The sequence below is a fragment of the Tiliqua scincoides genome, chromosome 7 (genome assembly GCF_035046505.1).
Source record: "Tiliqua scincoides isolate rTilSci1 chromosome 7, rTilSci1.hap2, whole genome shotgun sequence".
In the NCBI taxonomy this organism is placed as follows: Eukaryota; Metazoa; Chordata; class Lepidosauria; order Squamata; family Scincidae; genus Tiliqua; species Tiliqua scincoides.
Genome location: NC_089827.1, coordinates 55,808,853 through 55,835,785, shown reverse-complemented (window position 1 = coordinate 55,835,785; position 26,933 = coordinate 55,808,853). Strand labels below are relative to the sequence as shown.

Sequence of the window (26,933 nt, the reverse complement as noted above, 5' to 3'; positions counted from 1 at the left end):
GTGCCGCCGGCGGTTGCCATGGTGACGGGAGCCGCCGGCGGCGCTGGTGAGAGAAGGAAGACAGTAGAAGCGCACCTCCCCCCGACGCTGCCCTCTCCGCCTCCGGAGCCCGTCTGGACAGGGCCGGAAGTTGGGCTGGCGCGGTGTCGTGGGGGGGGCGCGGTGGGAGCAGGTCCTCGCGCGCTCGTTCCACGGTTGTGACGTCACAACACTGTGAGGAGGGGGCGGGACCAGTGTTTTTGGTGGGCGGGGCCACGAGCATCCCTCCGCTCCAGAGCCCAGGTCATCCAGGTGGGGAGACCTGGGCTCCCTGCTGTCTACCCTCCGCAGCCGCCTCTGCCAGCTGGGTGGACCTGGGCTCCCTGCTGCACTGGCCTCTGTGGCCGAGGTCTGCTAGGCGGGTAGGCCTGGGCTCCCATTTCAGCTGCCCTCTGGAGCCGCCTCTGGCAGGTGGGTAGACCTGGGCTCCCAGTTCCAGCTCACCTCCGTCAGCCACCAGTGCCCTGCCCAGTGGTTCCCCCCTGCTGCGACAGTTGCAGGGGGCACGCACCCATGGCCCCCTGGACCCACCCATCTTATGGGGCAATAGAGTGGGGCATCAGAGTGTCCAGTGGTTCCCAAACTTTTGAGCACCAGGACCCACTTTTTAAAATGACACGCTATCAGGACCCACCAGGGTTTGATGTTGGCAACCTTCAGTCTCGAAAGACTGTGGTATCGCGTGAATGGTGGTTCTGGAACAGCGTCTAGTGTGGCTGAAAAGGCCAATTCGGGAGTGACAATCCCTTACACACTGGGAGCAAGTGCAGTCTGTCCCTGGCTACGGGCCTTCCTTCTTTGCCTCTTAGCCTCAGACTGTTGGCCAAGTGTCTCTTCAAACTGGGAAAGGCCGTGCTGCACAGCCTGCCTCCAAGCGGGCCGCTCAGAGGCCAGAGTTTCCCACCTGTTGAGGTCCACTCCTAAGGCCTTCAGATCCCTCTTGCAGATGTCCTTGTATCGCAGCTGTGGTCTACCTGGAGGGCGCTTTCCTTGCACGAGTTCTCCATAGAGGAGATCCCTTGGGATCCGGGCACCAGGATTTACGAGACTTAAAAAAGGTCTAGGAAGAATATTTATTTGTTTATTGTAACCAGAAAAAAACCCTCATGTTTATCTCTCTACATTTCCACATGCTTGCCAACTGCAGGAACTGAGCTCCTTGCGGGGCAATCAGCAGCTACAGTATCTGATTTCTGAATAGCTTCAGGGCTTGGGGCAATTAGTTACCTGACCTTTCCATCAACCTTTGGCAACCCATCCAGTGGGCTGCCGACCCACAGTTTTGGGAACCACTGTAATAGTCTGTTATTAAATAAGGTGAGGATCTTAGGTATTGCAGCAATGCGTAAGAGGCCAGCATTGGATTTGTTGATTGTACTGGGATGTGAGTCTTGGCCCATAAAGCGTGTTCAAGGTTAAAACCTTGAATTGTGCTCAGAAGCACACACAGCTAGTGTCAGCAAACTGTGTGGCAATCTGCGAGCAAATAGCAATGTGAGTAGAAAAGCATTCCCTGTATCTTCCCAAAGGACATCTTTACAGTACGCATTCAACACTTTAATAGTACTATACTTGATACAACAGAAAAAAGGGAGGAATGGCTTCTTTTGGCTTATTTTTAATTGAAAGAGGCTCCTATTGATTGACTATGGGCGCAATCCTAACCCCTTATGTCAGTGCTTTCCAGCACTGGCATAGCAGTGCCAATGGGACATATGCAGCTTCCTGCAGTTGGGTGGTACTCACGGAGGCCTCCTCAAAGTAAGGGAATGTTTGTTCCCTTACCTCAGAGCTGCGTTGCCCTTATGTCAGTGCTGGAAAGCACTGACATAAGGGGTTAGGATTGCGCCCTATATGACGCTGCCTTCTACTGAGTCAGACCAGGGGTCCTTCTAGTTCAGTACTACTATGAGCACTGGCTGGGAGCAGCTCTTCAGGCAGGGTTCTTTCCACGCCCTCTCTTGAACCTGGAACCTTTTGCTTGCTAGGCATGTGCTCTAGCATGTAGCTATAACCTCATCTGTAAATTTCTGAGCGGAATGAAATGACTGGAGAGGATAGGGACAGAGCATGTCTTGGAGTTGTGGTACTAATGGTTGCCAAACTGCATCTCTCCCTCTTTGTTTTCAAGGTGCCACAATGGCTTCCCATGGGAGGGTGACACCTACTGTAGCAAAAGGCACTGGCTTCTGGCATACTCCCATTGTCACCAAATACAGCCGAGAAACACAGGAGCTGTTAAAAGGTAATCAGAATGCTAATCAGTGGTAAGAACATGGATGAACTTTTGGAGCCCTTGGCCAGCAATTTTGCATCCTATTTCACTGAACCAATTTGACCGTGGCATCCCATGCACCCCTTTCTGCAGTTCATCCAACTTGCTCCCTTCTAGTCGGGATGTGTGGTTATAGCAGTTCTGAAAAAGGGTCAGTGCTTTCAGGCACTCTACTTGTTAAACTTAGGGTCCAATCCTATCCAATCTTCCAGCTCTGGTGTAGCCACACTGCAGCCCCAAGGTAAGGGAACAAATGTTCCCATACTTTAAGGAGGTCTCTGTGACTGCCTCCCCATCCCCTCCTGTGCACCCCCACTGGCATGGCTGAACTGGCACTGGAAAATTGGATAGGATTGGACCCTTAGTGAGAGCTGATGCTAGTCACACTTAGATAAAAATATATATTTCGGATTCTATTTAAACATAGTGGTTGGCATTTCCTGGGAACCTATGGGGCCATTCCCAGGGTTCTGAATTGGTACTTCCTATGCACATGCTGTCTGTGTTAAATTTCCTTCTTTGGAGATGGTGATGTCCTTCGAAGTACCGTTTTAGAGGCGTTTTACAGATTTCTTATATTTTTCAGTGATGATGGAAGAATCCAAGCTCACTAGGTTCCAGCAACGTCATCTCATTGACTGCATGAAACGTGAGTAATACCTGAATTCCGTCATCTTTCTAGGCTTTGCATTGCTTCAAAGCTTCTGTTCCCAGATTCTGAAACTTGGTTCAGTTGTATTCACTTAAACAACTTCTAAAGGGAGAAAGAAATGTTGGACTTAACATGATAAGTTCTTCCCAATGGATGGATGGCATCCTTGGATAGATTGCTTCACTTGCTTGCTCCATCTGAAGATGCCCTCTTGCCCTTTGGAAAGAAAACTTACATAGACATGAGTGTAATTGGAAATAAGTCACAGAAGATGGTTTCTTTCCAGGCTGTCCTGTTGTCCAGTTGTCCTGATAAAACTATAATAGAGGCTGCTGAGTAAGTTCTTCTGTATTTATACACATTGTAAGAATAGATTTGGGGAGTTTTTAATTAAAGCTGAGAACCAGAAGTAGCTCTATAAAGTCCCCATCAGGATATCTCATTACTTCTTTTATCAGTAACTCCTAAGTTTTGCCCCCTTGATCTTACAGTGTTTGTCTTTCCCTCCTTAGGAGGTGACCCTCTGCCTACCAGCTGCAGCCCAACATCCAGCAGACAACCAGAGCCACCGAAACCTGTCTCCCCACCACCAAAGGCTTTTCAGTTTATCAGTCGAGTTGGCAGACCTCATCTCCGTCCTGCTAAGATCTGTCAGGCAGACGATGCATATACTCGAGATAAGTTTAGGCCCCAGGCTACCCGTAAGTGAGCAGGCTTTTGTGGAAGGATAAATCCCCAGCAGCCTGATTTTGAGAGGAGGCTGCTAACAGTAATATGTAGCACATATAGTACTTAATATTAAAAGAATAAATTCTCACTAATATTTACAACATCTCTGCCAGGTAGGTCAATATTATTGTTCCCATGTTGATGTGTGTGGGAGAATGATGCTGATAGCGGATTCTTTAGGCCACCATTGAGTTCCTGCTCAAGGCATGGCTATACTAACTCTCAAATAGCCTTGTGCAACACATTTATGAACATTTCCAGTCACTAAATTATCCCTCTCTTCTACTACCTACCAAAACTTGTTTTGCCTAGGTTACATAAGTGTCTCTCACATATATGTGGCCGATTAGCTTGTATCAGAACTTTTACTCAAAGTATTTGTTATGATCAACATGTACAGCATCTTGCAGGCAAGATTCTGATTGGCCTCCTATGCAGACACTTGTGTAGGTGCTCTCTATGCCCTCAGGCGTAGGAACTTGACTGCAAAGCCTGCGACAGAAGACAGCATTGCTCCCTCACCTTGTTTGCCACCGGTTTTCTTTGGCATTTGTAGGGGACCTGGAGAAGGAGAAGGAAAGACTCCAGAACATCTTTGCAACAGGAAAAGAAAAAGTAGAGAAAAAACCCCAGAAGAAACAGGTCAAGGTGGAAGAAGAGGTACCTGACCGCTTCGAAGAATGTACGTACGGTGAATCCACTTGGTTAAAAATAGTGGCTTGATGCACTCTCTGTATGTGACCAGGGCAGGGAGAGACTCCATCCTGGAGCTCAGGGTGTAGTTAAAGGAAGGCAGCATCTGTAGTATGAGGTTTTATGAGGTCTCAGAGGTAAGGAGTCTTCCTTCTGTTGCCCTGCCCAGCTGCTTAATAAGCTTCCATCTCAGTGGCTGTTAAGGTTTGTCGGTATCGCAAGATGTCTTGTACTTCCAGAGAGAACCATACAGCAGGACATAGTGCAGGGGGGCCTTCACCAAACAATCATTGCTCTTGCCAAATATATAAACTTGCTGGGGCCACAGCAATCTCATACAGAATGAGTAGAAACTGCAACAGGGACTGCAGGATGGAGCGCACGAGCTGCTAGGTTCTTACCAGAGCATACGCAGTGCAAAACTGTACAGACAGACTAAGCAATCAGGTGTGTGGCACAACTCGGGGGGGGGGGAACCTACCATAATGGACACAGCAAATGCATGCAGGCTCGTGTACCACTTCTAGCACAGCTAACCCTAAGCAAAACTGAATGCACACCTCAGAATGTCACAGGATTTTATGGGGTGCCCTGGGGCACACTAAGTTTGCATGAAGATGCCATCACAATGCCTGATCTGTGGCAGCAAAGATACATTGAGCTGGCTCTGGACGACATCTGTGCAGAAAAGTGGGATAATAATATTGGTGTTGGTAAAAGTTGGTGGCCTACAGCTCTGCTTTCACACAAGATGGTGAGGTCATGCCTGTGTTCTGACATGTGCCTTGGCCAGTTACCCACACAATGACTGACCAAGAACATTGCTGTTGGATCAGAGTAGGGGTCCATCTGGTCCAGCATCTGGTTTAGCCAAATGCTGTTTGCCCTTCCCAGACTAATATTCAGAGGAATACTGTCTCTGAAGCAGGAGGTTCCACATAGCCATCATGGCTAATACCCACTGATAGACCTATCCACCATGTTATTTGTCTAATCCCTGTATAAACTCATTGAAACCTGGGGCCATCACATCTCATGGCAACCAATGCCATGCACTAACCTTTTTTCCTTCAAAAAGAAGATTGTCCTATCCACATTTAAATATAGTACTGTACAAGCAACTACTGCACTGTGTAGCACAAATGGAAATTAAGAGTCGGTATACAAACAGAACTGATATGCCCCTGCCTTCCAGCTCCTCTTTTGCTATTGTTTTCTCTTTGATGTTCAGTGATGAAAGAAATTCGTGATCGACAGAAGTTTCTAGCAGAAATGGAGGATCTGGGACAAGGCAAGCTGTACCAAGGGATCATCCTCACTGAAATATCACAGGTATCTGGACTCTTCTGGTCTGGGCATTCTGGCATTTACTGTGTTGAGCATTACTTGGTCCTCAAGCCTGACAACTGGGCATGACACCTTTGCAGTAGGTAGAGAAAAGGTGTGTGTGGAGGGGGTGAGCGCTTATATATAAACCACAAAGTTTGTTTTTAAATGTTGCTCCTGCAGAGGAAAATAAGTCCTTGCCATACTGTAGAGTATCACATTATTTTGTGAGGAAATGGAAGTTTCTGGAATTCACCCTCTTCATCTGCTTTCTGCAGAAACTGCGGGAGATGGAGCTCATTGACAAGCAAAGAAGTGCAGAATTGAGAAAAGCAATGGTTGCAGTCCTTGGAACCAGCAACAAACCTGATCCCGAAAGCCCAGGTCAAGACCAGTAGTCCTTTCCCATTCCAGAGCCTGACGCTGTAGCCTCACTTCTACTGCCAAAACTAAGCCCTCTATAAGAGCATCAAGAATGGCTCCCATCAGTATATTCCCATCAATTAAGTGGCAGAAAGCTACAGAAAAGCTGCAATTCCATTTTTACCCCCTGAATAGGAATATTCTGTTCATAGATTTAACAGCAGCAGGCCTTGTCAAGGGTGACTTTATGCCTGGCTGGGAACTGTAGGGGTGTACTCATGTTTTTCTTCTTTAAATAGGTCAGCAAGAAACGGAAGCACCTCAGCGCATCTGTTCAGACCCTGAAACACGCCAGCCCTGATTTCCTAGCATTTTGTGCTGTTCTGTGATGGGCCAGAACCGTGACGCTCATAACAAGCATTCTGGTCAAACACTTCTGTATAAACCTCATCTTCTGTAGGGCTTGTTCTGTTTTCCAGTCAAAGCTGGAAGTCACTGCTGCTGTTTCTCATGTATAAACTTGTGTGTAATTGCACATGGATAATAGTGATGTCTGCTGCTTCAGAGATACTGAGGGGAGACTCAGAAGGCTTCACCCTAAACGTAAGCTTTGGTTGTGATGTTATGGCTACCTCAGTGAGATCATGTGCATATGAAAACTTGTCAGGGACAAATTAAGCATGACAGGGTAGCCATATTTATTTAATGCTGTGTCTGCTCCACTCACCTCTAAAACAGGAGGCCTGAGTTTTACCTCACTGCTTCAAGTTCTTTTTGCCGCAGCTAAGCTCATTTCCAGAATCAGAACTGGGATGGGAGCAGGGAGGTAAAGTAAGGCAAGCACTTGCCTCCTACTTTAGAGATGAACAAGGCAGGCCTCTGAAGAACATATATAAGGAAGATGAATTTGGGGTACATATAGCTGAGGAGTCATGATCCTCTACGTTCTATTCCCTAGAAAACTCTTTCCGTACAGTAGTACTGATCTTGTTCAGAACCTGGTGACTCAAACACAGAAATAAACACTACAATAGGTGCTAAATACAACAGTTTTGTTTAATTTTTGTTCCCTGCATGTCAGTGGAGATTGCAGTTAATACAGTGTAATCATGTCCACTGGGGCCAAGAGGGTTTCATACTGGAGTGTATCCAGCATCCATTTGCCACACCAGCTTGCTTTGTTTGATAGAGGCGGAGTTGTGCTTTGGGATCAAACCCAGCAATGGAGAGCAGGATCTTACAGGAGTCCGGTGGCCACCATCATCCACATATGGGGGCCGGGAATGTGGTGTTGACTAGGGCCAGCAACACGGTGCTGTGAACTCAGATCCCCTTCTGGAATGGTCTAGGCTGAGCATCGTAGATAAGATCTAGTCCAAAATGCCATACTTGAATAAGGCAGCAAAGTAATTTGCTCTGGGCTGATAGTCTACTCTGCTAATAAGAACTCAAGACTAACAGCTGACCTACCAACACCTACAATACTATCAGTGTTTAACTCAAACCAAACAAACATCTCAATAAATAGCTCCTCGACTCAGAGAAGAAGGCAGAAAGGGAGGGGGGGAAGATGCATCTCCCCTCTCAACACACACACATACACGCTCACAAAACAAATAAAATCAGATACAGATAGGCTGAAATTCTGCTAAGAAAGAAACCTCTCACACTCTTAGAAAAGTATACAGAGCAAGCTGGGGGAGGAGCAGCTGAGATCCCCCAAATGGGCTGAGGGTGGCACTGGTGAGCAAGGCAAAAAGGAAACCTTGTTGGCATTGAGGACAGCTTGGCAGCCTCCTATGTCTTGTCTTGGCCGGGAATATATGACCCTTTCCCAGCCCCTCATGTCCCCTGAGGAGCGCTATGGATAAAAGCAGCAGCAGCAAGTTAACAAGGCCCAGTGAGTGTCCTATTTGGACCTGCACAAATACCATTCCCTTATTTTCTTTCCTTTGTTAAATGTTTTCCAAAGGCCCACCATTCATGAGATACCTTCTCTGGCATCTAGAAACAGGGCAAAGTTAGGATTTTGGCTGTTTCTATTGGACCTTATGACATGGAAGTGTTGTGCACTCTCTCTCCAGTTTAACAGTTTTAAGTCAATAAAAATAAATAAATCGTACGCTCAAAGCCCACAAGTCTTTTCAAATGACCGAAATCAGGTCTCTGACAGGTAAAGAGAAAAGAGGGCTGAAGGAGAGGAAGGGAGTCCCCCAGACTACTATGGAAAGCCTTCCCTTCCCCAAAGGACAAAGGTACGAGGCACATGTGACTATCACAGTTAGAGGGGGGACAATTAGTGCAAGTTTCCCACAGACACCCAAATCCTGTACTGCTCAAAACTACTCCTAATGAGAACGTACATAGAACCGAGGAAGTCTAAAGCTATTTTGCTTCCACCATCCCACCCCAAAGCTGAAGGGATAGGTAGCTTCCTCCTCCAGTCCATCCCTTCCCAATTTTTCAGTGCTGATCAGACTTGCTGTGCCACCTCCTTAACCAGGCAAAGGAGCACCTGTTGCTAGAAGTTCACGGAATTCCTCTGGGAAAAGCCAGCTTTGGTGTATGGAGAGGCACAGCTTTGTTTAAAAAAAAAAAAAAAAAAAGGCAGACATCTTCTGCCAGGAGATTGATGCTCTTTGACAGCACAGCATTCCTCCTTGCTTCTTGCTGCCGTCGGCTCTAGCTTTTCTCCTTGGGCAACTTGGTCTTTGACTCCTGTTTGTTCCCAAGCAGCTTCAGCACTTTCATGGGCTTGAATTTCCCTTTCCTCTTGCTATCAGCCTCAGCCTCCTTGTGAAATTCTGGGGAAGAAATAGAGGGAGAAGAGTACAGTGTGTGCTTTCTGGGGAGCAAAACGGGGGCTGGCAGGTCATGAGTCTACAGGCATGGGTTGTAGCAAATGCTCACAGCATCTGGAGCTCTGAAATTTTGTGCCCAGAAACTCCACATCCTACAGAGTGAATGACATTCGCTAAATTAGGCAAATTAGCTTAGATCTGCTTGTTTGCATACATCATAAAATTGAGAGTTCTGCAATCAGGACAGATGTTACAGAATTTGGAATTATGTCTGATTTCTTCTTCCGCCAGCCAAGGATTAAGAAAGAGTTTGAAGCTCCTGTCTGAATGCAGAAACGGGAGACTTGCCACTGAAAAGTATCCCAAGCTTTGCTGTCTGCCAAAGATGTGCCTCACAGATAATGCAGATGGTTGTAAGCTGGCCACACACATGCACACACTGAGGGTTCCCAACCTTTTCACATGAAGATACAATCTCAAATGAGAATTGTCAGTGTGTGTTTAGGGTTAATCTCAGGGCTGCATGTATGCTGTGATTTCTGCAAGAGCACCGAGAAAGCATAGAATGTTGTCTTGGTCACTGAGTGCAGCTATCTGAAAATCCTTGCCTCCATTTTGTAAAACAGTAGTACGTTTCTAGCCCTTTTGGCTAAGAAGAAATGCTGGGAAGGGTGTAAGAAAGCCTCGTAAAATCTAAGAAGCCAGCAAGGTAGCTGAACAAGATTTCAGGACGGTATTAATGCCCTGCATAGTTGTTCGCCCCGTCCCTAGTTAGCAAAACCAGAATAAATTAGCAAAATAGCAAAAAGAAGTGTGCATCTATGCCAAATTTCATGGCTCACATTCTTCCTCTGAAGTGGTTCTTTCAGAGGAAAAGGAAGAACTTTGCCCTGAGGGTGCTGGGGAAAGAGAGGGATTTGGGTTCTTTGACATAATACCTCTCAGTTCCCCCTTTCCCTCCCTAAATTTGCTTCTGAGTACTCAGCTCCCCAAAATAATGACTACAAGGATGCATTTTGTGCTCCTAATGTTGGATGAAGGAAGGAAGCTTAGCCACCCCCAATCCCTAGTCAGATGTAGGCCGTGTCTATTGTCATCTGCCATCACGCTTGTTGCCTGGTAGCAGTGGTAAGGGTGCCATGCACCATTCATGGCCAGAGTTGGCCTGAAGAGCAGGCAAGCAGGAATGTGTCATTTGACACACACACCCCACACACAAATATTTTTCTTTTAAGCGTGACTGCAGATGTAAGTCCCAATCTGTTCAGTGGAGCTTACTCCCAGGTAAGTGTGCATAGGATTGCAGCCCTAAAAATTTAAGCAAAACAGCACCAATTGTGTATATGTAATTTGCACTATTTACCCAGATTGTAAAATACAGCATTACTTGAGGCAGAATTTGTAGTAAGTTTAGCATGCATCACCTGTACACAGCCCTAATTAACACTTAAGAACCAATGTTGAACAGGAAATCCTTGTGCTCTCTTCTAAGTGTGGAGCAGGGCTCGGTGGTCAGGACTGTGGCTCTTAATGGTGGGTTCCCAGTTCTCTCTTACCTTTCTTTTTTATCATGGCTTCCAACATTTTGTCCTCCTCTTCCTCCCTGAGAAATAAAATTGAGACCCTGTTACAGCCCCCAAGGAGCAGTTTAAGAGAAGGAACCATGATTCTGAGGAACGACAAAAGTCACTCATCTCTCAATTCAATTGGCCAACAGTTCCTTTATATGCACACCAGGAGGTGTTTTCTCAATCTCTAAACTTTGCCCAAGCCACTAACATCAATTCTCTTGGACTAAGCTTGCAGTTTCAAAGCAACAGTGGCATTGGGCAGTTGGACTCTGCAGTGTTGTGCCACCAGCACCCCAATATTAAGAAGTTCCGCTAATAATGCTCCCCCCCCATGCTACCTTTGCCGGTCCTCATCCAGACAGTTGATGATGGCATTCCGTTGTTCAATAATGGTCACGAGCTCTTGCATCAGCACCTTCTCCCTCACTCGGTCCTCATCCGTCCAGTCTCTCTCTACCCACCAAAATAGCAAAACCAGTATGTGACATAACTCTCTTAGGCAACTGACTGGCCCTCCCTTCTGTGCAACGTAACACAAGAGATGTGCATTTGACCTCAACTAGACCTCAAAGAACTACAATAGATTTAGATCTAATCACCTATCCAGTTCAGCCTGAAGGTTCCTCTTCTTTATGCCATTTGACCCCACTGTGCAGGTGCTAGAAATACTGGCTTCCTATCCTGGTGCCTATCCTGCTACCACAGAGGTAGAAAGGATGACCTCTTCTTTTAAGTAGCAGAAACAAGACACTCCAGGAACCATCCACCAGAATGTGGTGGGGAATATGTTATCTCCAATGAAAAGGGTCCCCAGCTGGCAGAGCTGGGGAAAACCTTTGCCGAGGCCCTTGGAGAGATACTGCCCATTACAGTAGCAGGGAAGGTGGACTTCACTATAAAGCAGTGTCATACATTCATGTTTTCAAAGTTTCGTTATATGCCAACTTCTGCCAAAGGGCCAATTCCGGTTCATGCTCAGCTTTTCTCATTGATGTACTTTTCTGTGGCTCACTCCTGTTCTGAAATTATTTTGGATGCTTTCCTCTTGCTGGACTCATCTCCACTAGGACAGAATATGCTATTTACAGAATGTGTGTGCTGAACATACTAGCACTGGGGATAGCGCCTCTCATTTTATTCAACAGTGCTCTCTGCTGGCAGTCAAGGTGGGTTGAAATAGACAACAGCAGAGAGAAAGAAAAAAGGTCTTTCTGAATCTACACTTGCCACCAATAGTAGTATCCCCTCTGTTCATGCTCCTGGGTTATCACTTTTTAATGCTATTTAAGGAAACTGAACATGCCTTATTTTTAAAAGATCTTGATTATCAAGACACACAAGTTAATGCCAAGCACACACCCTGGATGACCAGCCAACCCAGGAAGGCCCAAGTACACCAGGGAACGGGACACAGCGCACATATGACCTGGCGAGGCCTCCTCAGGTAGGCCCTATAAGCATATTCCTCTTAAGTGCCTGAAGAGGCACTTAAGAGACAAAACAAAGTTAAACCAAGCTTCTGGGATATTTTTTACTGTAACTCCTAGGTCCACCAACAGGAGTCGGGTGAAAAACTATGGAGATGGGACAGATGCTATATAGTTAAGAAATGGGTGCCTCTGAACTCAACTAAGCTCAGCTTAGGAATTTGTTGTCAGCACCAGAACTGAGTTCACAGTTCTTTCCCACAAAAATCTGCTCCTGGCTCCCCCCCCCCTCCAGAAAAAGCTCTCTTTATTTCAGCACCCTGCCTTTGGGAGGGAAAAGCCCTTTTGTTGCTAATCTTGTTAAACAAATGGGAGTCAGAAAGCCTTGCTGATCTACCCCCAAAACATTAACAGATCCACCACTAGATCCTGACTGACTTTCCAACTAGCCCCGCTTGAACCATTTTCAAATGCTAAAATGTAAGTCAATTAAAAACCCTTGGATGAGTGCACCTTGAGAGACCTACCAGGTTTGTTGAGAAGGCACCGGAGTTCATACTCTACGTCAGCCTGACGCTGCTCCAAATTCTGCTGCTTAAAACTGAAAGGAGAGAAGAGGAACATCACAAGACAGCAGCAAAACTTTGGGGGGGGGAATCTTCAGGGAGGCAATATCATTCTTCGCAGATGCCCCTGAGATTCAACAGCAGATTGACTGTCGATTCAGTCTTTATAAAGAGAGATATTCTTTATAAGCAGATTCAGTCTTTATAAAGAGAGATATTCTTATAGGCTGCATAAGCCCTCTCTGGAGCTCTGGGTTACACACTCCTCAGCCACCACAAACTAGCCAAGTGAACAACTTTTGGAAGGGCTGCAAATTCTACCTGTTTGAACACTATCTTCAGGGTGACAGCTGCCAAAGAGTAAGGCCAGTTCAATGATATTCTAATATGATGACATACGATTCTGTTTGTTTAGATATTTTTGCCTGTATTCCCTACCTGAGCCTTCACGTTGCAGCAGGCTACCCACCTAACAGTGCAATGCTGACTCCAAAGTCGCACTGACTTCAGTGGGTCTTACACCCCCGGAAGCATATTTAGGATTGCAGCCTGAATCATTCGTACTCACATGTAGATGAGTTCAGACTCCCGGCGCACCAGCATGTGCTTCTCATGGATGAGCTTAAACCAGTCGACCAGCAAGCCATCTTCAGGAGCATCTGTCAGAGATAGAGATAACAAGAGCTGAGAAATATGTGTAGATGAGCCACCACCACTGCAGCAAGGGAAGAAGAAGCCAGGTCAGGAGAGCGCTCTCTCTCTCTCTCTCTCTCTCTCTCACTACTAGCTTCAGGGCAACCAAGACCCAGACTGTTGTTTTTTCCAGCAAAGGCACGATGCCTGCTCGGCACACCACCTCCTAAGCCGTTTTGTAAAAGCTCCAGCTGAGGGATCCTTTAAATTCATTCTTCCCAAGCTGTCAATACTCAACCGCTTCTCTCTTTGTCTCTACTGTTAATGGAGATCCCCCTACAAGCAGCACACTGCATTCCTGATGGCCTTTTTGCTCTAACAGCATGACATCACACACTTTTGCCAGCACTCAACCTCTGCACACTTCCATGCCTTTCACACCATCACCACCCCCAGCTCCCCTGCTGCCAACTCTCTAATTTCTAGGCAACACAGACAACGAAGCAGTGGGGACATTCCAGGATGATATACTGTTTCTCTCCCCTTCAACCAGCTCCTAAGAATGTCCCAATTCACTCTCTTCCTAACTAAAGTAGATGTCACAACCAGGCCATTCTCTAAACTCCAGCAGTCAGCATTTCCCCTACAAGCCAGGAGCCAAGACTTCCCATCTTGCAAATCCTCTCCTTCCATCAGCAGCATTACATCCCTGTTCCCGTGAAGTCTCTCCGCCTGGTGCATTTGAGTCTCTTCTACTCATACATCTTTTTGTTACTCCTAATGCCTTCTGGTGCTCAGGTTCGGCTTCCAACCTTGTTTCCTTATGATTCTGTACATGTATACATATCAAGTTTTGTTTTAATGGCACTATGTCCTCCTTTTATTGTTGTACACTATGCATATACACAAGGGCTGGTTCAGGCAATCCGATGAGCTATGGTTTGTTGGACTGTAAATGTGAGCCAAAGGAGCACTAAGCTCATGCGCTTTCCCCTGTCCCTTCCTCTTCAGCTCCAGAGCAAAGCTGTCATGGAGGATTCCAGGTTTGCTAAAGCACAATCCCATGTAATCACCTAAACCAAGAAGCTGCAGTTTAGCTGTGGTTTATGAACCAGGATACAAAACTGGGACTTGGATGGTCTGTGGAGCTGTAGTTTAACGAACAAGGATTCCTGCATGCATGAATGAAAGAAGAAAGAGGAGGGGGGAGCATGCAGGTTTGACACTCTCTTTGGCTCATGTTCATGATCAACAGTTCATGGTTGAATTGGCCCAGTATTATAAGGAAATATGGTGATAGGACTGAAGCGCTAGCAGCCAAAGTCAAGCAATTTTGGCAAGTCAAAAGGAAGACTTGCCTGGCAGTTCAGTTAAGCACCCAATCCTACCCAACTTTCCAGCGCTTACGTGGCTGTGCCAGCAGGGTGTATACTGCATCCTGTGTTAGGGAGGCAGGCACCAAGGCCTCCTCAAGGTAAGGGAACATTTATCTCAGGTCTGCATTTTGGCTGCATCAGTGCTGGAAAGTTGGATAGGACTGTGCCCTAACATTGCTTTGTATTTTCAGTCTCTCTGGGCCTTTTGCCACTCCCTGAAAGCCTCATGAATGACACCACCCATCCTACCATTCTCCATGCTGCGGAGCTTTTTCTCCAACTCTACTCCTCGGTGTTCCAGTTCATCCAGCTGCTGCTCAATGCTGTCCATTTCACCATAAATATCCTCCACTGGAACATATTGATCTGACTGAACCTGTCAAAACAAAGGGAACACTATGGTTCTTTTTTAGTGCTAACAAGCATGCCTGGAAGATAACACCTTGAGCCAGTGTGGTAAGAGGGAGATAAAGTGACTGAGAAGACCATTTTTTTAAAAATGTGGACGAGGGCAAGAAGTAGGACAGAACTTCGCACAGATATCCTGTCCCAAATCCCTTTTGAGCTCCATGCCTAAGACAGACACTCCCAGGCCTGCTTATTTTAGAGCCTTTCTGAAACACCATGAGGATCAAGAACTTGTTTTATTTTATTTAAAAAAAACAAAACAGGGCTGATTTTCTCAAGGACACACATTCAGAGGTAACGTTTGGAGTCTACATGGCACAGATGTAAAGAATACATGCAGCCAATCAGAAAATGGTCGCTAATGAAGATAAAACAAGTTTCCTCAACCTGCTTTTTCTCCAAGCAGGTTGGGGGAAGGCCTAATTTAGAAGCTGGGTGAATGGCTGTTACAATGGTGCAGCTTCCAGAAAAAACAAACACACACAACTACCTCATACTAACTCCCGCCTTCCCTCACAGCATCCCTTAGACAGGAAGTACTGCTATAGAGCTCCCCGTCTTTCTCTTAGGGTTTGTGTGAACTTTCCTCCTTCACCATCAGGATAAAATGAGATTTACAGCAGCACCCCAGGTCCAACAGGCAGTGCAGAAGTCCCCCTCTCTTCTTCCCCAATCCCATGTACCTTCCGTTTGATTAGTGGGAAACCATGTCCGGGAGCAGGAGGCCTTGCTGGCTTAGGTCCCTTGGGGGTTTTCTTCGTTGCGGGGGAGGCGATAGGCGATGGCTTCCGGTTGAAGGGATTCTCTTTGCAGGATGACTAAGGAGAAACATGCAGAACCAGAATATCAATACAGTATATACCTGGGGTAGGATGTGACCCTGAGTTTACCACAGTTTCAATGGGAACAGCTCGGCTCCAGTGACTCGGCTCCAACAGATGAGGAGTCCCCCAGGACATTCCTAGACACATGAGGGACAAGAAGGGATCCCTGATCCTGAGTATAGGAGGGAGCTGATGCACACAAAGCCTGAGACACAGTGAAAGATACTACAGATCCCTAGGTCAGCCTTAAGAACCAAGGACATGCCAGAAAGTATGGGATTACTCTGAATAGCATGACTGAAAGGACGGGACAGGCAGAGCGCATTGCACGGTGGGCAGTGGGTCTTCATTATGCCAGATGAGGACGGGACAAGGGCCAACAGGGGACCTTGAAACACCCTAAATGGTGCAACTTGGCAAACAATTGGGAATTGTTATACTAAGATCCTTCAGCTACCAATCACTAGGGCAAACCTTGTCACACTTCCATTTCCAAGAACTTGAGAAGGGGGGGGATAAGCTGGGGGTTTTTTTTGGGGGGGGGGAGGGTGACTGTAACAACTGCAAAGCTTCTTTATGCAAGCAATATTTAATTGATAAGCCACTTTAAAAAAATACTTTTCATCAAACAGTGAACATGGTTGAAAACAAGAAATACAATAGTTCTTGAAGAGAGAAAGATTAAGGGCACAATCCTAAGCAGGTCTACTCAGAAGTAAGTCCTATTTTGTTCAATGGGGCTTACTCTCAGGAAAGTGTGGTCAGGATTGCAGCCTATGATACTAAACATACAAAAGCCCTGTTTGGATGGTACTCTGTTCACAACTGCTATCCAGATAAGGCATTTAGGAGAGAGGTACACTGTTTGGGAAACCGACTCACTGAACTTCTGCATGCTCCAGGTAAGAGCCAAGCTTCTTAACCCACTGCAGCACATGTGCAGCACACTGTGCTGCAGTGATCCAAAGCAAACCTGTGATCCAAAGCAAGTCACCTCAATTCTTTTCGTAATTCTAACCCAACATTCTTCATCAGACAGATCAGGACAGGATCTGCAATTCTCAGTCAGATTGCAACACAGCAGCTACTCCTTGGAGAATGTCACTTGTAACCTTACAGAAACGTGTAGTGTATAACATCACCACTGGGTGACACCAGAAACCAGAGTGGAGAGCATATGTCTGATCAGCGGTTGCACACCTAGCCAAAAAGCCAAAGCAAGAGAGGCAGTAAGCCCTAACTAAGAATACAAGATAAGCCCTGCTGCAGAAGATCAAAGCCCCAGTCCAGCACTTGCTCCCCACAGTGGCTGACCAGATGCCTCCGGGAAGCCACCCAAAACAGCATCCAAGCAAACCAAGTGAAGACAATGACCTCCTAGCCCCCTGCCATTCATATCTGGTAGTATACTTTCCTGAGCATACCTGTTCCATTCCTCTTTCATGGCCAACAGCCACTAATAGATCTCCATTAATCTGTCTGATACCCTTTTAAAAAGACTCCCTTCTCACGTTGTGCATAACTTTATCAAGCTTTGCCGTATATCCCCCCACTCAAGCATTTTCCCCTAAATTAAGGTCTTGTTAGCCACTCCTAGGAAAAACTTGGTGCTTCCTGTTCAAATGCTCTGTTATATAGTTGTGTTGCTATGCCTGGTTTCCTTAAAGTGACAAATGCAATAGCTGAAAGATCTACAGCAAGGATGGGGTCCCAAACTTGGTAGGCTTTGAAGTTCCTACCAAGCTGGTAGGATGATGAAAAGCTGGGAGCAGGAGGAGGGGGTAAAGAAGAAGAGACAGGTGTCACCTCTAGAAGCTAAGGAAGTCACTTCAACCCACCTTTGGCTGTGCCTTGGGTGATGGGGAGTTCCTGGCAGTCCCGCTGCACAGCTCAGATGCCAAGAGGATGGGTGTGGGAGCAGCACCAGGGGGAGGCTTGGGAGACAGTCGCCCAGGGCTGGAGGTCAAGCTCCCAGCTGAGCTGCTTCTGGTAGTCTGCAAAGTACCCCCGTGCACTTCGGTGCCACAGCCAGCCAAATCACCAAATGATGAAAAAGAGGAGTTAGCAGAGCAGCTGGGTAGAACTGTAGGATCCTCACTGGAAGAGACGCTGGCAAGCGGAGGGTCCGAGCAGGATTCTATAGAAGCTGATGGCGCATGGACTGTGGGCTCAGAGGAACTCTTGGGCACAGAAGTCTCATCCAGGTCACCAGCAGTCTTGGTCAAACACTCGGAAGTAATGCTCTCCAGGCTGAGGGCGGGAGATGGAGTGCAGGAAGACGGCTCTGAGTGGGAAAGTCTGGAGATGGGGTGCTGAGCTGCAAAAGCAAAGTCTCAATTGAGAGACTAGCAGAAAACCACTGCCTATCTGAAGAACCCCTGGGTCAGCCAGTCATACAATCTAGCCCTGTGGATGCTTCCATCCCCACCCTAAACCATGTATGTGGTCCAAAACACACCGCATCCTAAAGAGAGAGAAAATGCAAGAAAGACAAGTGTCTGGAGAGAAAATGACTGCAGATTAACTCTTCCCAGCCTACAAGATGGTGACCAGTCAAGACTCTTAGTGCAAGTCATCATCAAAAACAAAACAAATGAGGAAGGGAAACAGCTCTATGGCACCCAAACCACAGTTGTAGCAGGCACTAATGAAGGGGGGGGGGCTGTTATGATTATCATATGAGGAAGCTTTCCTGATCCTGGTGATCCATCACTGAGGCACTAGAATAGTAATCACAAGATGTCACAAGGATGTGAGGAATCCAGGGGAAACTTTGGCACAAGATAACTGTCAGTTCCTTCATCCCCTTCAAGCTCTGGGTCTGCCTATGAACTAGTGCCACAGGATGGAGATTGGACTGGATACGTGGCAAATTAATTCCCCGTTTAAGGGAGGGGGAGACTCACCAAGTGGGGAGGCATTGGGGGCTCTTGGTGCCTGCCGTTTCTTTGTTTTGGGGCTGCTGGTGGGAGTAATGCCATACCAAGGGTGAACAGCCTTGGAGGTAGCCTCAGCCTCACTCTGCTCTTGCTTTTGCATGCTCTGCGGTACAAGAGATTCCTCCTCTTCCCCCTCCTCTTCCTCCTCAAAAGGGTTATAGGATTTTGGTTCCTTCAGAGTGTGCCTGCTCAGTCTGCCTCTGGCATTCCCTTCTTCTTCTCCATCTTGGTCCTCTTCTGAAGCCCTTGGTGGAGTCTCCTTGCTACTGCCCGGTGGAGGGGGAGCAGGCTTCTTCTTGGTCTCCACCTGAACCAAGGCAATCCATGGAGGGTCTTTGGGTCTTGGTGCTTCCTCAGCTCTGGTGGGAGAAAAGACAGGCTTAAGAAGTGCTGGGGGGGGTGACAACAAGATATTCGTGCAAAGAAACAGCATGTCTGAATTCTAACAAACTGATGGGTCTGTAATAACAGGGAGATGATCATGGTTTCTGCTGGTTTTCATCTGATTCAGTGAAAAATAATATCCTAGTTCTGTGAAGTCTAGCAAAAGGACATACCGGTCTGAGGTTGTGGGTCTGCCTCTGGGTTTCGGAACTGGAGGGCAGGGCTCAGGACTCTTACCTAATCCGGAAATAAAGAATACACAGATGTGTGTCATCCTCAAGAAAGAACTTCTAAATCCATTACATGAGAGCATTTCTTTTTAAAGGTATTAGCTGGCCTTTTGGGGCTGTGGATAAAAGCTTCAACCCCAGGAGGCTGAACACAGCTTCCGGTCATCAGAGAGTGGGTTTTCGCAGCTCCTCATCCCTCTACCCTATTCCCATGCCCACGGTGCATCCAGTCTCCCATCCCATTCATTTCACTAGCCCTTACCAAAGAATCCTGGACCTCAGAAGAAGAATACATCATGCACAACAAATGTGTACAAACAAGCTGAGCTAACTGTGTGTGTAGGGCTGGTGCTCTGTTACTGGGTCATCTTGTTGGAGAACTGGAATGCGGGGGCGAGAAGAGCACACATACCTCTAGCAATGACATACTATATCTAAGGGTGGGGCAGTACTATAGTTGCCAGTGGGGATTAAGTGATCTCTTCCTAGTCCAATAAAAGATACCAGCCCACCCTGAGCATCCTCTGCATGGGGGACCCAGCTGCAGGAGCAGGAGGGGGGGGAAAGGAACATTCCTACCAAATGCACGCTTGTTGTGGAAGGGGGGGATAAACACAAGAAATCGAGGCATGCCACCTTGAGTTCCAACATGGAAGGAAGGCAGGATATAAATGCAATAAATAAGGGTCCAGGTTCAGTTCCCAGCATCCACCACTTAAGGATCATGCACAGCAGGGTTGAGAAATACCAGAAAACTTAGAAAGCTGCCAGCTAGGCAATACTGTGCGTTGACGGACCAGTCATCTGTCCCAGTATAAGGCAGGCTCATGCATTTGCCAGAAACCAGAGGCCTATTTCCTTCCTCAAGAAGAATCTTTTTTTTCCTCCTTGGAATACACAGGATATTATCCTTTTATTCCTAGCACATTCACACACACCTTACTCTATTTTTAGTTCTGGCTTGTCCCAACTGCACAAGGCTACAGCACTGTCCTAAACAGACAGAATTCAGTACCGCCCCGTCTTTCGCTGCCTTACCATTGACCAGGTTGGATCCTTGTTCACTGGAAACCTCGTTCTGCACTGTGGCTCTGGGCCGTGGGACGGGATGTGGGTTTGGTGGTGATAGGGTGGTTGTGTCAGTGCTCCTCCGGGGAGCAGGAGTGGGTCGGGTCTCCTTGAGTTGCCCATGCTGCGGGCTACTCTTTTCCAGGCTGCACAGGAGTGGTTTCACTGGCACAGGAGGCTTGGGGGGCATCTGGGAACAGGGTTCAGAGCTGGGTGTCACTCCGAGAGCTTCATTTTTTGACTGGGCAAGAGGAATCTTGATCTCTGCTCCATCCACTGTCCTCTCCCCCGTCTCCTCCACAGCTGATGGGGGACGGTCCAGCACTCCATTCTTGTCCTCCTCATGAGTGCTCAACATTCCTGCCCCATTGTTTTTCTCTGTGTGCTGAAGATCTGGGCTGGGCCTCCGCTCTGTCCTCCCACTCAGCTTGCCACGATGTTGGGTGCACACAAACGTGCCCATTTCAGGCCCAGGCTTGTAAGATCCAGGGAGGAGTGTGCTGGAGCATTCTTTACATCTGTAAGCAACACAAACAGGGCCAGTTACAAAAATGGGGAGATGAGCAGGAATCATGGCCTTGTGATCATGGGAGAGCATGCAGAAGAACAAAGTTCAATTCACAGCTCTGCCATTGACTCACTGTGTGATTTTGGGCAAAGTCTCTTCAACTTCGCTGTTTCTTAGAGCCAAACTACACAATTCATTAAAGATATGTTAAGGCGATGTTTTTTTAAAGCAGTTAAATAGCACCCATGGTAGAAAAGGGGAAATTAGGATTGAGACTCTGGGGTGGCAGGAGGGATATTTAACCCTTTCCCCTATCACTGTGGTTTCAGCTAAAATTGCCCCCAAATCTTCTATATGTTCTGTGAGAGATGCTTCCCTTAGTGCCAATGGCAACTTCCCACTTAGGAATAAGCATCATGGGTGTGATTTTCATGGGGACCACCATGTGACAAGAAAGGGTTAAATGTCACTCTCCCCATGAGCTGCAGTCCTGATTGGTCTGGTCCCCCACCCTACATCTATTTAACTTTACAAAAGGAAAAAAAAAACAATTACATAGAGCTGGGGTGTCAAACATAAGGCCTGGGGGCTGGATGTGGCCCACGGAAGCAGTGCTAAGGTGTTACTGCTACAAGGACAGCCCATGTGAAAATTGGGCTCTCCCGTATCTTGAAATGCAATCAAGATTTGTGTATTTTCTCTTCTGTCGTTTGCAGCTAATGAGTTCCTAAGTGAGAAAAAGTGCTTTTATTTTTGGTTATGACATCATTTCCTGCCTAATGACATCACTTCGGGCCCTCAGCAGACACCATGAATGCTGTTCGGCCCTTGGAATGAAACAAGTTTGACACCCCTGACACAGAGCATTTATTTGATGTATCCTTAAATGCATCCACTAGTTTCCCCATCTCTATTTTAACATAGTAATCTAAGCCCTCCCTATTCCTCATTATTTGTACTGTCCATTCAGACTACAAGATATCTGGATCTCTTCAGCTGGGACGATTACTGTCTCTCTACATGACAACTAGCCCAAAGCAGTTTTGATCTCTGAACTAATTTTATGCTAATTTATGAAAGACACAAAAACAAAACTGGAAAGTTAATATACACACTACTACCAAGAAGAAAGGTACGTTCAGTAAAACCACTAAAGCAGGTATAGAAAATCAATGCACTAGTCACTCATTTCCCAAGAAACAGATGCACCAGTCACTCATTCTGCACCACATCTGTACGCATCTCCTGATATGGGGATCATGGAAAACTGGCCTCAACTGGGATCAAGACTAAGCATCCTTGCTTTCACTTTTCTCCCCTTGCTCTGTTGGCTCCCTTGTGCATTGCTATAGATTGTAAACCTTTTTTGGACAGGGGTCTCATCCTGTACTATGAAAACCACTTTGAGAACATTTTGTTTAAAGCGGCATCCAAATACATAGAAAGGCAGAACGTGTTCATGACTCAGAACACAGGGATGCTCCAAGTGTGCCGGGGCTTGACTAGGAAAAGCTCACCTAAAGCACTGACGGTGGTACAGTTTGCCCTCAGCCAGATAGCGTTGGACCAGGTGAACATGTTGTTGGCAAGCTGCACAAGTGCTGCTTAGGGTGGTGCGCTGCGACTGTTCTGCCAGGCCTTCAACAACATGGTCCTAAAGCAACAAGAAGGTACAATGAGAGTGGCTCCAAGCATAAAGATCCTTGTTTAATCTAGGGACTGAGGGATGGATGGCCTTAACAAACCTCCACCTAATGCAACAGAGCCACAAACATGACCCAAAATTGCATATCTAACCACAAAGCACAACAGGAATCGGAGCACTGGTGTCACTAAGAGAGCAAGCCTATGCATGTCTACTCAGAGTAAGTCCCTTTAAAGGGGGGTTTACTCCCAAATAACTGTGAATAGGATTGTACTCTAAGAGCATCACCACCACCTGCAGCAGCAGCAAAATAACTTTAAAATAGCCATGCTATTGCCGCTATGCTGGCAAGCCACCCTCCCCTAAAATATTTTGAGTAATCCCTCCCCCAAATTACTGAGATTCCCCATCCCCAAATCATTACCTTTGCATGGGGTAGCAAATTTAGTGAACCACTACCGTGCTGAATTCGTGGCTTGAGGCAAGCTCTGTTCCAACTTGCCTGTGTCTCACTGAATCCCAGCTTGAAGAACACCAGATTTAACAAACCTGCTATTTGCCTCAGGACAACATATTTGACCTCTGTCCCCAGAACCACAAAAAAGGGGTTGGGTAAAGTAGCAGGGTATTATTCCATGATGAAACAAGATAACTGGGGCCTGGATCTGGTAAGCACATCAGCCATCAGTAGGAGCTAAGGGATAGCTGCCCCAGACATGCTGGTTATGTAAACAATCCCTCGCATATTATGAACAGCAGAAGCTCCTCTCTAGGCCAGCCCAGTATAGCTTGTGATCCACCAGCTTGCATGGCACTCCACAACCCATGCTTTTGCAATCCCAAACAGTAACATGGCACAGAGGCAGTATGCAACTTGCTGGGTCACAACCACACACTGCTCTAAACTGTACCCTGCACCAGTGGTCCACAACTGTTAGCTGGCTTTGCTCGCTAACCCACAACTATGGTCACCTCAGTGGAATGTAGCAACAACCACCCCTCCCCACACTTTCCTCTCCTGCCTTGGGGCTGGAAAGGAGTGCATGGGGGGTCGGCTGCACTCCCCACCCTTTCAAGAGGGCCCTGGTCCACTTTTCACATTGAGTGTGGAGAAAATTATGGAGACTACCTATCCTGCACTGACACACTCATGTCCCTGAGCAAAGCAAGGGGCCAGTACAAATACTAATCCACAGGATACCCATAACCTCTTCATCACTGAGGAGTCAGATGATAGATTTTGAATCACTGTCTTCTGAAAAGTGCTCATACAAGAAGTGATGAATTTTCCCCCTTAATTTAGGCCTATTTTTTCCTTTATTTTTTGACACTTCTAACTCCCCAGAAGCTCCTGGGCAAGTTCAGCAGCCTAAGAGCTGCTGGAACATCCCTCAATAGCAGCCTTGGTCCTGTGTTAAAATATCATCATCACCCAGCCATGTGCATTTGTGGATTCAGAGTCATTCTTCACATCCTGCAGAATGACTGGGGCAGCCACACCTGTCTACCCAGGTAAACCCACTCAACTGAACCCAAGCACCTTCCATCAGCCTGCTTGTACTTTTCGGACTCCCCAGTTCTCCCATTTGGTTTAACTTCCGGATTTTTAAGAACCTAGTTATCTTTTGACTTTTGCCTGCCTGCTCCATGTTCACAGGTAATGTGGCGGGTTGTCATGTCTAATTGCTCTCAGACACTACTGTGATTTTGATTTTTTAAGAACACCCTGGAGTTCAGTGCTCTCCCAAGGGGTGGGTTTCCAAGGTGGTTGCCCCCGGCCTGATCTCCTCAGCCTGGGATGGTGGTAGCATCCAATTTCTACCCCTTGCAGCTACTGACCCAGTTAAAAAAAGAAAGTGGAGAGCAGAAAGGGATGAGGGAGCATTAACCACTGGGCCCTTCTCGCCTCAGTCAGCCTGGTTTCTCCCAGTAGTTTCTCTGACATGAGCCAGAATCAGATTCAAGGGATTGAATATATCAGATTAGCTTCAAATTAACAGACCAGGTACCTGAGGAGTGGATGTGGTCTCAGAAGCAACCACAGGTGTGTGAGCTGGCAGTGTGGGTGAGGAGGCAACTGCTGGGCGCTTCAAAGGTGGAGGGACTTTGGCTGCAAAGAAGAATGAAAAAAGGATATTGGTCCTGCAGGTATGTAATGAGCCAGAAAAGGAAGAAGACATGAAAAATCAGGTTAAATCAGGCATACAACCATTGTAAAACCAGGTGTATAATACAGAATAAGCCTTTCCAGTTTTTCACACTTGGCTATCATCTTGTAAGGCAAGAGATACAGTCAGAGACTGAAGCACATAGCCTGTGGCATTTCTTTTACAGCTGCTTGTACAGTCCACAGTCTGTCATCCACTCCTTCATACTTTCAAGTTGTTGTAACGGTCAGCTATGCATGACTTAGTACAGGATTAAAGTGCTGAGCATATCTTTAGACTCACACTGAGGCAAAAGGAACCACAGGTCTGGGCTGGCTTCAGTAGCTGGCTCACATAGCATTGCCCCAATCCTGACTGGTCTCTGACATCACACTCAGGCATCTATATAGTCACTCACCAGAGGCAAGTCCCAGCAAGAAAGATGCCCAGCCCCCATTCATAAGCTCTCATGGGTGATACAGTGTGAAGCTAGAAAGGGACAGGAGTTCTCTCTCTTGCTATTTCTTACCTTCCCCATACCTCAGTGCAAGTGAAACAAATCCCTGTCTCTTCCTTGAGATTTTTGCATGTGCCGGAAGATTGGGGTGGGGCAGTGGCAAGTAGACTGAGGCTATCCAGTAAGCCAAGCCAGTATTTGTAGGCCTCAATCATGCTGCATCCTGGGAGCACCTCTACAATGCAGAATGCCTGCAGGGATGACCCCTTTCCCTGCTTTCCAAGCCCAGGACAAGGGCAGGAGTTCATCCTGCTTTTTTGGACTGAGAAGGGATGTTTGCCAGGGCAAGCAAATGTGTGAATTCGCAGGCTTTGGGGCTGGAAAGTGGATACTGTCACCCAAAAAACAGCAGAGATTCTCTTGAATATCATTAGGGATCATGGCGCTGAGCAGGGAATGTCATTTTGGAGCTCTTACCTTGGTTGGGGTTGTTGAAATGGTTGTAATACTGCGACACATAGGTCATGATGCTGAGGCAGTCAGGAACCTGCATGGAAACCATGTCGCTGGGATCCAGCAGGGCAGGGATCCCCAACTCCTGCTCAGCCACCTCAAAGGCCTGTGGTGTGAGCAAGGGAAAGCAATTAGGATGCTGAACGCTGACACTGACAAACAGACCAGGGAATGAGGAACAAAGGAAAAAGTGACACTACAAAAGGAATCAAAAAGAAGGATGGAACGCATTGGGACTCTGCACTTTCATATCGCCACATATACTTTACATCTCACAGGACCATAAATGTGTTTTTCCACTGTTTGTGTCACAACAGATACTCTCCTTGACAAGTCCATCAAGTCAGAGCACATTCCACGTGTTTAAAAAAAACACTGGCAAAGAATGTCGATTCCCAAGAAGCACCACTGACTTTCATTTATGTAAAATAAGATCCTAGCTCTCATGGTTGCTGAGAAATATGCAAGTAGTATATGCTGAAAGCTCAAAGACTCCCCACGGTCAGCCTGGCTTCCCTTGGTACCTTCCCTGACAAGTCACCAGGATCTGACACAAGAGATCCAACTGATCAGCCTCAGTTTAGCAGAGCAGGTACCCAAGGACAACTAAGAGGTCCCCTGTGCAGTATTTTCTAGTGATCAGGGAGCTGAACTTCCTGCCAGCTGGCCCCAATTCTTTACCAAGACATTGTCAAATCTGCAAATCCTTCCTTAGCAATACCATCTAGCATTTTAACACAAATCATACAACTCAAAAGATTCTCTAGTCTAGAACATCCTCCCTGTAGAGGCCAGGCAAGGGCTGGGAGCTCGTGCACTGTGTAGACATGATGTTTCAGGAGAACTTCTAGGGATGCTTCATTTACCGGGAGCTGTTTAGTTTAAATTGTGTGCTGTATATCACTCTGTTACTGGATTGCTGGCACTATAAATTTTATTGGATACATTTCTTTAAACAGTTTTTTGTGGACTGTTTTGTGAAACGCTTTAGGTTCTGGAAGGGAAAAGTGGGACAGATGCTTTGAATGTAAAACAAACAAAAGTACAGTGAACCCACCAATTAACAGAGTACTGAGGGGAGGGGCATCTGTTAATGCTGAAAGTCTGTTAAAACCCAAGACATTTTTGACAATGCACATGCCACGTAGCAGTGCATCCACAAAACATCTATGACCAGCTTTAAAGAGCCAGACAACAGTTGTTATTTCCAAGGTTCATTAAAATGAGGTCTGTTCAACTGATAGTTCGCTGTTACAGGCATATGTGAAAATGTACCTACTTTATTTGAAATACAAGCTTTGGACTCTTGAGAAAGACAAACCTTCCCTTAATGTTTATAGCCTAAAGAGCCTACGATAC

General features: G+C 46.7%; 2 protein-coding genes across 5 annotated transcripts in view; one reads left to right on the top strand and one right to left on the bottom strand.

Annotated features, from left to right (window-relative positions):
* The first annotated feature begins 1 nt into the window (after position 1).
* On the top strand, positions 2-8,162 carry C7H22orf23 (chromosome 7 C22orf23 homolog). 4 transcript variants are annotated; one of them, XM_066633477.1, is made up of 8 exons: positions 2-46; positions 2,171-2,284; positions 2,901-2,963; positions 3,479-3,667; positions 4,252-4,377; positions 5,620-5,720; positions 5,993-6,098; positions 6,377-8,162. In XM_066633477.1, exons 1-8 carry the CDS (start codon positions 19-21, stop codon positions 6,436-6,438), a joined length of 789 nt encoding a protein of 262 aa, XP_066489574.1. In that variant the 5' UTR covers positions 2-18; the 3' UTR covers positions 6,439-8,162. The 4 variants fall into 4 exon arrangements, with proteins under 4 accessions (XP_066489574.1, XP_066489577.1, XP_066489575.1 ...); XM_066633480.1 differs by lacking the exon at positions 2-46 and adding an exon at positions 57-213; XM_066633478.1 differs by lacking the exon at positions 2-46 and adding an exon at positions 238-450.
* MICALL1 (MICAL like 1) overlaps positions 7,113-26,933 on the bottom strand; it is a 33,533-nt gene continuing 13,712 nt past the window's right edge. The window contains exons 3-16 of the mRNA XM_066633476.1: positions 25,539-25,680; positions 24,467-24,567; positions 22,330-22,466; positions 20,275-20,822; positions 19,180-19,243; positions 18,590-18,981; positions 17,522-18,000; positions 15,543-15,677; positions 14,701-14,827; positions 13,011-13,101; positions 12,404-12,477; positions 10,788-10,902; positions 10,435-10,481; positions 7,113-8,881 (exon numbers count right to left, since the gene is read on the bottom strand). Of these exons, the coding sequence (XP_066489573.1) occupies positions 8,760-8,881; positions 10,435-10,481; positions 10,788-10,902; positions 12,404-12,477; positions 13,011-13,101; positions 14,701-14,827; positions 15,543-15,677; positions 17,522-18,000; positions 18,590-18,981; positions 19,180-19,243; positions 20,275-20,822; positions 22,330-22,466; positions 24,467-24,567; positions 25,539-25,680 (2,574 nt within the window). The 3' untranslated portion in view covers positions 7,113-8,759. The remainder of the gene's footprint in view (positions 8,882-10,434; positions 10,482-10,787; positions 10,903-12,403; positions 12,478-13,010; positions 13,102-14,700; positions 14,828-15,542; positions 15,678-17,521; positions 18,001-18,589; positions 18,982-19,179; positions 19,244-20,274; positions 20,823-22,329; positions 22,467-24,466; positions 24,568-25,538; positions 25,681-26,933) is intronic.